The 13,407-nt window shown below is 34.6% G+C and overlaps 1 protein-coding gene across 1 annotated transcript in view; it reads right to left on the bottom strand.

The window, feature by feature from the left end:
- Window positions 1–13,407, bottom strand: part of CFTR (CF transmembrane conductance regulator) — a 193,250-nt gene that overhangs the window by 110,155 nt on the left and 69,688 nt on the right. Inside the window, exon 11 of the mRNA XM_037836310.1 lies at window positions 7,519–7,710. Coding sequence (XP_037692238.1) covers window positions 7,519–7,710 — 192 coding nt within the window. The remainder of the gene's footprint in view (window positions 1–7,518; window positions 7,711–13,407) is intronic.

Consider the following 13,407-nt stretch of genomic DNA (forward strand, 5'->3'; position numbering starts at 1 on the left):
TTTCTAAGCTCTATGCATACGTATTCAAAAAATATCTGTAAGTCAAAAACTCATTGCAGACAGTGACCCTTGTGTCCATAGAAGAAACTCAGTAAATATTTGTTGCAATAGATTTTTTTAATTGATTAAATCTGAATCAATAGTAATTAAACCTTATAAATGAAAATTAGGTGTTATATACTTGGTTCTGAAAGATATCTATTATAATACAATTGCCATTTCAAGGGCTGTTTTGGCTTGTACTCATAATTTAGAAACACCAAGATTTCCTTCCTGGGAAGGTCTTTATGAACATTTCTCTACTGCTTTGGAGTTAGAAGCCTACAGATATTAAGACTTAGCCAGAGAGTTCTGAGATCCCTTCTGAATCTAAGTTCTATTAAAAAGTAAGTGGAACATCTTCTGGTCCTCTTCTTAAATTAGGTATTTCTTCAAAATGGAAAACTCCAAGAGTGAAGGGTCCAGAGACTTCTTTGAAGAGCTGGGGCTCTTCAAAGGGGATGGAACACCAAGCATAAATAGTGATACAATATGAATTTTACCTTTGGAAACTTAATGATTTTTTTGTACATTTTAAATATGAAGGCCTGGTTTAAATACCTAAATTTTATGATCTATTCATGGGACAGCTGGGTCCTAGGCAGTTGTAATTAAATTTTTATACTACTGTCCTGTTGACTTGCCCAAATCTTACTGGGGCAGTAAATCTTAGGGCTATTTTGGTTTTAGAGATATAAGAACTCAGAATTATACTCTTAATTTCCAGAATTATAATCTTAACCCCTAAAACTTAGTTCATACTTTTGAAATTCACCGTATTTTCAATTTGATGGCAAACTGTAGGCAAAGTTGTCATTAAACAACTGGAAGGTGGGGATTAAATGGACCAATGCATATAAAGTGCTTAGCACAGCAGGGTTGGCACATGTGCTCTCTCAGTAACTGTTAGCTGGTATTTATTTTTAAGTTCCACAGCTCAAATGAAGAGAAATAACAGTTTAGTTCAGGAAATGCTGTAACATTCCTGTTTGGTTCTGGTTCGACAGTTTATAAAATAAATGTGCTTGCCTCAAATTACAGCAAATAAATGGCAGTGCTTTGAAACTTACATAATTACCTATTGGCAGAAAATTATGGGTGGTTCAAGGTACAGTCACTTGTGGTTTATTCTGGCTTAAGGGACATGGTTCAAGGTGTTTCAAATATCTGCTTTATTTATCTACTACTGAATGCAAATGTTAATTTCTATGGCACCTTTTATTTACCATTCTCCCAACTGAGCATTTTCCTACTGTTGTGGATTAATCATCCAAAGGTCAAGCCTTAAATCCAATGCAGGTTAGTTTTGGCCAAACCTAGAGAGCCAGAGGTCAAATTCAAATTTAATTTGTCATATGGAATCTGCATGATGGAATTTATTTTCCAGAAAGTCATTAACTCATTTCTTTGCTTACTTCCCTCCCAAGTTTTTCATACTTTTTGCCAATTTCCCTCCCAAGATTTTTTATTTTATTTTAGTAACTTCTTGCCAACTTTCCTCCAAATTTTTTTTCTTCTAGAGAGTTTATTATGAAAAGTGCCAAGCAGTGGGTAACACAAGAAGATTTTATCATCTTCAACTTACACAGTAAATCTTTTTATTACAAAGCATATGGAATAACTGTCATGACAAATACTTAATGAGGATCATCTTAAACTAGATCCTAAAAGTATTGCAACAACTTTGTGCAAACCAACTACATATCCTAAGCCCCTGACCTCCCTCATCCACTCTCCCATTTCCAATCCCCAATCCCCACCATGCACTATTACAAAATCCAATTACTTCTCCAAACCCAGGTACTTTTACAAGTTTGAGAGTAAGTCATTGAATAAAAATGATTTAACAACTTGTGACCAAAATGCTGGTCTGCCTAGAATTTCTCTTCCCTTCGGCTGCAGGTCTTGGTGGTAGGATAATGGTAATGGTGAAAGGCAGGAGAGATGGTATTCTGGAAATAATAAAAGGCAAGAGGATGGTGGATGTGTCATTCTTTCAATAATGAAACTTATTATAATCTCCTTAAGTGATAAGGAGATTCCATTATATCAATTCCTCTTTTTAAACTAGCAAAGTCTCCAGAGACTAGTTACATGGCTACATATATTTATTAGGACTCTGAGGGTATTTTGGAGACATGGGAAAGAAAACTGGAGGATAAGTTACTAGGCACAGGGATGCATAATAATATTTGCTTTAAAAAAAATTCAATTTGCCTAGGAATCCATTCCATTGTAATCTAGATTCAAAGTAGGATGTTCCTAAAAGAAGGGAACTGGAGGTGAAGAATCTGAACATAACTTGCTCAATCACAGCTGCACATTAAGAGTTATTCTATCAGCATACAACTATCTCCATGTCCTTTCCTGTGATAAAGTTTTTAAGCTATCCCACTGAGTGGATAATTTTCAACAACAAACTGAAATCAGAAAACTATGTGAAATATGTTGTATGTGCTTTTTCCTATCCAAGTACATTTACACCTACCTGTCCACTCCTATGACACCAAGCATCATTGCCCACACAAGTGCTTTGCAGATATTAGAGCTGAACAAAAACACAAAAATGAGGAAGAGAATATTCTGTTTACATCTCCAGTTCCAAGTCTAGATGTAGCACATTAAGAAACAGATCAACTTTGGCAGTCAAAATGAAAACATACGGAATCACGAACATTTATAGTTCATGGCAGGGACTGCGTAGAATATAAATTGAAGAATTCTTTTGCTGGCACCAGCTGCTTAACCATCAAGGGTTCTGTAGGTATCCTGTATTCCTGTGATCAAAATTCCTCCACCCTTAAAAAATAAATCTTTCATTTCAGCACACAGGCATTATACTGTGTTGAGGTGCTCACTGGCCTCATTCAAAGATGAGAACACTTGTTTAACAAAAATGAATACAAAACGGAAAAACTTAAGTTACTGAAAATTGGGGAAACTTCTGATTTTGATGGTCAAGACAGTTTAGCACTTTCAATTACTATTATTTTCCACTCTTGGCAGTAATGTCCTGCCATGCAGTCATCTCAAACTTTGAGACTATGAGTTTCATAGGGAAATATTTTCTGAGCAAAATTCTTGCAGCTGGCATGCCAACTTCAAAATATCTTTGAAACAGTCATCCAACAAGAATTTACCATTTTGCCTATCAATGTGCTAGGTGGAGTATACCAAAAAAAGTTTTTAAAGTCCGTGCTCCCAAGGAATTTACCACATAGTTGGATGGATAAGAACAACATATATGAAACATTCAGCAAAGAGAACAGAATAAGATATAATAATATACTCAGTGAGTCATAAATTTAAAGTACAAAGAATTTAAAGAGAGAGCTGGGAGTTTTGCCTATTACATGATGACAAGGAAGGTTTAAATCAGTTGCAAAAATCAGTAGGACTGAAAGGAGTAGGGACACAGAGATTATCTTAAATGAAAAGCTACGTGTTTAATTTGACATTTTAGTAAAGAGAGAGAACAATAAATTGTATGCTAAAAAACAAAGCGACCATCACTATAACATTTTATTAAAACTCACCTAACGGTATCCACCATAAGCACTTTGTTAGCACTACCTGTGATCCTTCTGCCTTGATGAGCTGTCTCAGCTCTATAAAGGTCACCTCCAAGTCCTTCCTTCCTAAACCGATAGCATTCCCACCTGTTCCCCTTTCCAATTCCTGTTGTGCAAGAATCCTTAATTCTAAACCAATTTCTCTTTTCTTCTATTTCTTTAAAAAAATAACTCAAAATTTACTCTCCCCTGAAGGGTTATTTTCCATGATAACCTTTCCTATGGACGCAAATGGTGCATAAATATGACATTCCTTTCCTTAACACAGTCCTTTTGTTTAGCTTTTTTTTCCTCTTTTTATCTGTCAAGACCATAGCTTCCTATTGCTCTCCCTCCTTTTAGTCATTATAGCAAATACTTCTACAACTACTGCTACTACTACTACCATTGCTACTACTACTAGCTGTTTTAATTAAATACTTTCTATGTGCCTGAACAAACTACAAAACTCTATAAAACAGGTAATTTTATCTCCATATTACAGATGACAGCAATCAGTATATAGCAAGGGTAAGTAACTTTCATTAGAAAACCACTCTGTCAGATTTCAAAATCTATGGTCTTCCTGCTATACTACCACCAAGATTCTAACCCTGCCCACCTACTTCTCACATCACAGCCAAAGCATATTTCTAGAATGCAAAGCTGATTATGTCATTCCCTTTATTATAGCCCTCCATGACCAAATTCCTGAAACTGATAGACACAGTGCCCATGGCATGGCTTTCCCACTTCATCCGGGCTCCCCATTCACTGTCCCCCAATTACAGACTAGTTCTATCAAGATGCTGGTTCCCTGCACCAGTCAGGTTTCATGTCTCTGTGTTTTGGCTTATATGGTATCCTCTGTCCGGAATGCTTTTTCCAATTTTACTCATGCTTCAAAGTGTCCACTGTTAGAAAAAGCCTTCTCTGAACTCCCCAGGCAGGCTAAAAGCCCTCAGCTGGGATTCTGTGGCACCCTACTAGCACCTCTATCCCAGCACTTGCAATATTATATTGAAATGGTCTCTGTATGTATGTTTTTTCCCAACCAGCCTGTAAGTTCTTCAAGGGAAGGGATGATGATGTTTTCATTTTGTCTCTACCTTACCCCACCACATAATATCTGGCATAAGGTAATAATCACTCAATTAATCTTTTGGGATCAGAAAAGGGCACAGAAACTGGGACCTCTTCCCAACTCAAATGCCATATCTGCAGCATGGAACCAATGAGCCTACATTCCAGCCTTTGGGATATTTGACATCTTTTTTCTTCCACAGAATACCCCAACTTTTGTTGATTTTGTCAAGCAGACCAACTCCCATATGATCATCTCTATAATTTTCTCATAACCACTTGTCAACATCAAAGTTGAGACTGATAACTTTTCATGATTATTTTGCTTCACATTTCCTCCTTCTCTTTAACTGCATTGACCTCCATCTTGTGTCCACAGTAGTCACTCACTAACAAGATCTGACTCTGAAAGTCATTTCTCCTGCTCCGTGTTCTCTGGCAGTATTTGCTACCTCAAAGAGAAATGGAAACCAACTACTATTTACTGAATGACTGCTTTGCACAAGATGCTGTTAGGCACCTTATATATGTCTCATTTAATCTTCTCAACTATCTAGTGAAAATTTACTCATCAATCTCCCACTTCCTCATATCCACCTAACCTTCCCTCTACTTTATTGGTAGCTCTAATTTCTTAACCAAAAAACTCCACTGAGGCCATAGTTTCATTCTTGTTACCCTTAAAACTCCCTAGGAAGTCATTCCATCAGAGAACATTAGTCTGGTTGCCTCCATCTGGAGGCCTCTTTATAAAAGACAGATCCAGATAGAGTCCCATGGTTCCTCCTTTCACTCCCATAGAAATTCCACTTTCATTTAATATTAGAGCACCACTTAGATTATTTATTGCTATATTTCTCTTCCTCAACCTTCAAGTATATGGATCATGTTCATATTTTTATCTCCAGCTCCCATTACACTGTAGAACCAACATACAGCAGGTCTTAATAAATGTTTGCTAAATGAAGGCTATGTATCTTCCTCTAGTTTAAAAGTTTAGGCACAAAATACTACATATTTTTACTCCATTTATATGAAATGTCTAAAATAGGCAAATTTATAGAGACAGAAAACAGATTAGTGGTAGTTTAGCCTGGGAGGCACAGGGGGGATTATGAGGGAATGGGAATTGACTGCTAGTGGGTACACGGTTTCTTTTAGAGAAGTCAAAAATATGGTGATGGCTGCAGACATACTAAAAAAATATTTAGTTGTACACTTATTTTTAAGGCGAGCAATGCAACTAAAAAAGAAGTGTTCTTTTTCCTCTTCCTCCTTATTCCTTCATTATTTTTAATGTTTTTAACAAAATATAATTCACATGCTATGCAATCCTGCATTATTAGCATAGGTAACTATACTATGAATCTCTCAGAGAACAAACTATGTTTTACCCAACTTTGTACCCCCAGGACCTAGCACAGTGTTCAGAAGTTAGTAAATACTCAATCCATAAATGAGAGACCTATAACTTTTAATTTATTGTTGGTAATATAGTTAGGCTATATTTGGGTTAAACGTACTTTTACAAGTTTATCTGGAGAATCAATTCACCATTTATAAAATTCTTCTATGAGAAGTTATATAACCAAAGCAAAAATAAAGTCCAACAGAAACTTTCTAACACCGTTTTCACTAATGAAAGAATAAAATTCACGATTTATCTTGCAAGGCACTTCCACTCCTACATCCTACCCCTCTCCTAGAATCACTCAGATTTTTAGAGGTAATAAATCTACTGAGTGTTCTAACCTCCAGGTTGTGAAATACTATTCCTGGAAGAAGGGCTTTTGAGGAATGAAGAATATCTTCTTTAGGGTAAATATAATACTTTTTCAGGACAGCTTTTATTTTCATTCTGCTTTACGGTGTGTAGGAAACAAAAGAATGGGGGCTTTAAAAATCTGTTGAATGAGTCAGTACTTACATAGAAAGCCACTTGTATGGGTGTACAGCCTTCTTTTTAAGAATTGCAATTTCTATCTATTTCACAATTAGCCCCTTCCCATTTTTGCGCACTGTATTTTAAGCTTCATTTTATTCCCATTACAATTTTTTCATAAATGGTTACATAAAGGAATGCATTAGTGCTAAATGCCATCTACTGAAGACAGTGATTTTGAATTAGGATCTCTATTCAGGCAATACTGCAGATAAATCTCATAATACTATCTTCTCTGACCCAACATTTACATCAATAATTCTTGAACTCAGCCATCATACAATTTATATAATGAATAGCACAAGATCCACACACCGACTTCACTTGGAATACTTCAGGCAATTTCCAGATAATTAGCCCATTCCCCAACATTGTTATGAAACGAGTCAATAGCATCATCTTCTTTCTACCTCTGTTTCAGAGAATTTGAGTCACTAGAGGTTATACAGTGATATGTTCAAGGCCAAAAGATAAGATACAATTATATCTCTTTGATTCTCTATTGTCACATCAATGTTCATTCCATTAGGCTATTAAAATTATTAAGATCCTCTCATGTAATTTTTGGAGTATCTTTTAAAAATGCATGCCCCATATAAATAAACATTGAAGACATTTTTCTCATTAATGAGTGAACAAAATTGCACAGTATTCATGAAGAGCTTTTATTATAACCAAACCAGCCAGTCATTTAAAAATAGGTTACATCTCTTTTATTGTTTATAAGCTTCTTGAATGCAGGGATCACGTATTTTTTCTTTGATTTACCCACAGTAGCTTACTCATAGAGAAAATCTGATGAATTTATGTAGACTGGCTGGTTGAACAGGGAGCTGAATATTTAGTCTAGGTAGTTTGAAGGTTTCATACGCATAATCAGAAATCCTTCAGGTAATTGCTTACCTCTTCTAGTTGGCAGGCTTTGATGACACTCCTATACCTATATTCATCATAGGAAATACCAAAAATGATGTTTTCTTTAATGGTACCAGGCATGATCCAGGAGAACTGAGAGCAAAATGAAATTCTTCCACTGTGCTTAATTTTACCCTCTAAGGGTTCTAGTTCTCCCATAATCATCATTAGAAGTGAAGTCTGAAAATACAAGACATTGTTATTAGGTTAATTCATTTGATCAAATCACTCTCAGGATTCACTTGTCCTCAATTTTCACATTAAACAGAGGTTTCTATTCTGATTTGAAAGACTCTATTAACTCATTTGATTCAACATTTACTAAGCACTTCATGTTCTAGGTACTCTGCTATGCACTAAAGATAGGAAGGAGAATATAAGAGTCAATACTGTTGTGTGACCAAGTGCTATGATAGAGGTGTGAAGAGAAGGGACACCTAATTCAGATTGCTGGGGCAGATTTAGAGGAAGTCAGTTATAACAGTTAACATTTGTTGACTACTTGCTTTGTGCTGGGTGCTGTTCTAAGTGCTTTAACTGTATTAATTTATATAATCCTCAAAATAACCCTACAGAGTAGGCTCAATATTTTCCTCATTGTATAAAGAAGAAATTAGGTAAAAAGAGGTAATTATTATGCTATACTCTCATAGATTTAAATGAAATCACTTGGGGAGAGTATGGGAAGTAAGATGAGAGCCAAATTCAAAACCCAAGGAACACTAGCAAGTAAGATGGGTAAAAAAAATAGAAGGCAGCAAAGAAGACTAAGAAAGGGTGATCGAAGAAGGCTGAGAGAAACAAGGAAGCAGTTATATCAGAGAAGGCAAGAAAGAGGGAGTTTAAGGAAGTGTGAGGGGTCATACTCCAAAGAAAGTAAAAGGAAAATGAAGACCAAAAATTGTCCACTGTACTAAGTCATTCGTAGCACTGGAGGGAAAAATTTGACAGAATTCTGGGTATTGAAACCATTTGGGGAGTAAAGAGGAAATAAGAAAGTAAAGAAAGAGGAAATTGCTCATTTAAGAAGCATAGCTAAGAAGGAATTAGAGAATATGGACCACCTTATATTTTATTAAAAATTTTATTAGTATGTCTTCTATGAAATTATGTAAGCCAATGTCTTCCTCATTTGTTCTTGGAAATTATTTTAAATCAAGAAGGAGAACACAAAAGAAAATTCTATAGATTCTATTTTCATTAAACATAGGAGAAATATATAACCTGCAGACTCTAAAACAGATAAAAGAGCAATTAAGAGCAGTTGAGTCAGAAAGGAATATAAGCAGTGGTGAGAAGACCCAACAAGGGTAGATCTCAGCAAGTACTAACACAAACATTCTCTACGAAGGTGAGAGATTTACTCTGAAGTCTGCAACAGCGAGTACAGGGACATAGTGAGCTGGGCAGGCTGCAAATGACCTCCTGAACTGAATCTGCACCAGAGAAGGAAAAGATGTTCTACACAAATAATTATACAGATGATCGATACTTGCAGAAGCAATCTGTCTCTCTGACAGAAAATAAGAATAGAGCCTTTGGACAGTGAGCTTAATCTACCCTGTTCTCTCCTCCATGCCACCTCTTCTAGGCCACTGAAAGCAGTTAAATACAATATTTAACTCATTCAAATATAAATAATTAAATGGCAGTTGCAAAGCCCCCAAATAAAGAAACCATGCAAAAAAAAGAAGGAAGCCCATAAAGCAAAGCCACAAGAACTCAGGGAAGAGATGACCAAACAGGAGGAGGTGAAACATGAACTGGCAGAACTCAGGAAAGCAGAAGAAAATATTAAAAAACCAGAAATGAAGAAGAAATTAGGTGAACCACAAAGGAGAATAGACATTGAGGAAAATCTATTAAAGGACAAAAGGTAGAAACTAAAAAAGCTAACACAGTGCAATGGAACATAGAGTTTAAAAGGAATAGAGAGAAAAGGATAGCTGTATAAGACAGGTGAATAGTAGCCAACATCAAATGAGAAAACACATCCTTAAAGAAGGAAACCAAAACAATGGAGCAGAACAAATACTTAAAGATGTAGTCAAGAAAATTTTCGTGAATAAAAAATATGTTTTAATTAATATATTGCAAAGTTATAGTATATACCAAATAAAATTGGTCTAGAATGGTCCATGTACAAATATACCTTAGTAAACTTATTGAAATTTAAAGGTACCAAAAAAGTTTCTTTGGGCCACCAGGCAAAAAGAACAAGTCACTTAAGTGATTTTTAAAATAAATGTCAGGCTAGATTTAGATTTCTATATTGCAGCATTCATAAGCAGAAAACACTGGAGAAATACTTGTAGGATACTCAAAAAATAGAGGAAAAGTCAGGGATTTTATATACAGCTAAATTATCCCTCAAGAAAAGGACTATAGACAAACTGCTTTGTACAAGTGTGCTGGTTTGAATCTATTATGTAGCCCACAAAAGACTATGTTCTTTTAGTCCACTCCTGTGGGGGCAGGCCTATTGTGGGTGGGATATTTTGATTAGATTATTTCCATGGAGATGCAACCCTGCCCATTCGAAGTGGGTCTTAATTAGTTTACTAGAGTCCTTAAAAGAGCTCAGGAAGAGAGAGGCTCAGTGGTGACACAGACCCAGAAGCTTAGAGAAGCTGAGAGAGGCATTTTGGAGAGAAGTTAAGAGAGAACCTAAGATATATAATTCAGAATTTGCCCCCAGGAGAAGCAAGCAAGGACCCACAGGACCTGAGACAGAAGCCAAGACATTTTGGAGAAAACCACTGAAACCAGAAGCCAAATCCAAGAAAGAAGACTCATCAGAGTCAGCCATGTGCCTTCTCAAGTTACAGAGGAATGCTGGATGCCATAAGCCTTTCTTCAGAGAAGGTTTCTACCTCTTGATGCCTTAATTTGGACATTTTCACGGCCTTAGAACTGTAAATCTGTAAGCTAATAAATCCCCATTGTAAAAACCAATCCATTTCTGGCATATTGCATTTCGGCAGCTTTAGTATACCAGAACAACAAGCAATTATTCAGGTAATATTGTTCCCATGAGACCTTCTTAAAAAAACTATAAAATCACCCAAGAGATGGCTGGGAATGTTAACCAGAAGAACTATTAATGATCAGACTTTATATAACTGTGAACTAAAACTAAAACTACTGTGGGAATTAGAGTTAAGGAATAGAATTTATGTTAAATGCCCTGATAATAAGAAAGTTTAAGTAAAATAAATAAATGAAGAAAGAAAGAGAGAGAGGGAGGGAGGGGAAGAGGGGAGGGGGGGAGGAAGGGAGGGAGGGAGGGAGGAAGGAAGGAAGGAAGGAAAGAAACTGAAGGGAATGAGATATGGATATAGAGTGTAGAAGTTTGCTGATTGTCTCATCACTAGCAGCTAGAAGTCAAAGGTTATTATGTAAAGCTGACAAATCAAGTAATCGAAGTATAAGCATATTTAATAATACAAAGGTAAACATTAAGAAAGATAATACTACTGACTAAAATTGAGTAGGAAAAAAAGAGGAGGTAGTAGAGGAAGAAAATGAATACTTTATCAGGGATATTAGTGAACTGAAGAAACAGAAGACCAAGGATTTAATATAAAGTTCTTATTATAAAAGAAATCATTAGATAAAAACTAAAGAACTTCTTAAATATCATAAGAAATACACACACACACATGCAGACACATAACAGATAACAGAACTTTTTAAAAAGGAAAAAAACAAAAAATATGACAGAACGCAGACAAAACTCATCTACAAAGTCAGTAAATAAAAATACACTAAACTCAACTATTAAAAGAAAACCATTTTTGGATTAAATTTAAAATGAACCCAACTCTATGCTATAAAAGAGGCACACCTAAAAAAAAGTGATTCAAAAAGGTTGAAAATAGAACTTAAAATGGGTAAATGCAAACAAATGAACAAAATGCAAGACTGTAATATTCACATTAGACAAGATGTAATTTAGACCCAAAGACAAGCAATGCAACAAATCAGAGTATTTTATAATGCTTAAGAGTACAATTATGATTATCTACACACTGAATTTAAAAAGCAATGCCCTTGAAACAAAAGTTACAGAACCTGTAAGGAGTAATGAAGAAAAACATGTGTAGTGGAAGACTTTCATTCAACTCTATCTGTTCATAACAGAACAAGTGGACAAAAGATAAACAAAGACATAAATCATAAGTAATAATGTAGATTTAACTTCTTTGTTGAACTCTGAAAACCATAAACAGAAAATACACTAATATACTCTCTTTTTAACTGGTCAGGAAGCAATCACAAATATTGACTATTTATTGGGTTTTAAAAAACCATAATAATTTCTAAGAAGAAAATATAATATAGACAGTATTCTCAGAAAACAAATGCACTTCCACCCGGAAATTTTTAAACTTTCCCTTGGGAAACTCTTTGTCAAAAGAGGAAATACAAACCAAAGCTACAGATTTTATGAAACACAATATAATGGAATGTATATAACCAGAATCCATGCCACACAGATAAAGCATTGCCTGGAGGAAAATTCATGGCCTTAAAAAATGCAAGCATCGAACTCAAGAAGATAAAATAAAATAAAAAAATGTAGAAAGAAAAATTAATAAAGATAAAGATAAAATTATTAATTATTAATTATATTACAACAGAACTGTTGATCTAATGAGCAAATCTAAAAGCCAGTGATTGGGGAAAAAAAAAATTAAATAGCTAACCTAATGAGGAAGAAAAGTATTTATCAAGAATGCTGTAAATACACGAAATAAAAATGACAGAACACATCAAAATTGGAGAAGAAAAGAATCATAGAGATTGCTTTGTTCTACTTTGTGCAAACTGACAAGCTGAATGAAATGGATAAATACCAAGGAACCTGTATAACTAAATTGACCCTAAAAAAACTTGAACAAACTAATTTCCATAGAATAAATAAAGAAAACTGTCAAAGACCTATATCCAAAAAAAAAACAAAAGGCTCAAACAACTTCTTGGGACGAGTCTATCAATTGATTAAAAAGAGAGAATTCCAGTACTATTTAAACAGTTTCAGAGCAGGAAAAAAAATAGGAAAATTTTCAAATTATCTTTAAGAATAATATTGATAACAAAATAAGATTGATATACAAAAACTATTTTAAGTGTTTCATTTTTATTTATGAATTTTCATTTATTCAATGCAAAAATTCAATACAAAAATATAATACAAATATAGAAAACACAAAGTGAAATGAAAATACAATATAAAAAATTCCATACAAAAATTTCACATAAAAATTCCTAAAAATTATATTAGCAAATGGGCTCCAGAGGCATATTAAATCAATAAGACATCAAGTTTGTCTGTATTTTCTCTATATATATATCTCTCCTCCCATTCTCTCTGAATTCATTCTGATCAAGTTTTCACCTTTACTACTCCTGCTCTTCTTAAGGCACCAGGGATCACCACATTGCAAAATACAGTGGTCAATTCCTGATGCCATCTTACTTGACCAATAAGGAGCTTTTTTTTTTTTAATTAAATTCAGTTTTACTGAAATATATTCACATACCATACAATCATCCGTGGTGTACAATCATCTGTTCACAGTACCATCATATAGTTATGCATTCATCATCCCAATCTATTTTTGAACATCTTCCTTACATCAGAAACAATCAGAATAAGAATAAAAAATAAAAGTAAAAAAGAACACCCAAATCATCCCCCCCATCCCACTCTATTTTTCATTTAGTTTTAGTCTCCATTTTCCTACTCATCCATCCACACACTAGATAAAGGGAGTGTAATCCACAAGGTTTTCACAATATAAAGTATAAACATAGATCCAAATGCATAAAGGAATTAGTATTTCATAAGGTGGCATCTTAAAATTAGTGGGG

Source organism: Choloepus didactylus, chromosome 5 (assembly GCF_015220235.1).
Source record: "Choloepus didactylus isolate mChoDid1 chromosome 5, mChoDid1.pri, whole genome shotgun sequence".
NCBI classification, from domain to species: Eukaryota; Metazoa; Chordata; class Mammalia; order Pilosa; family Megalonychidae; genus Choloepus; species Choloepus didactylus.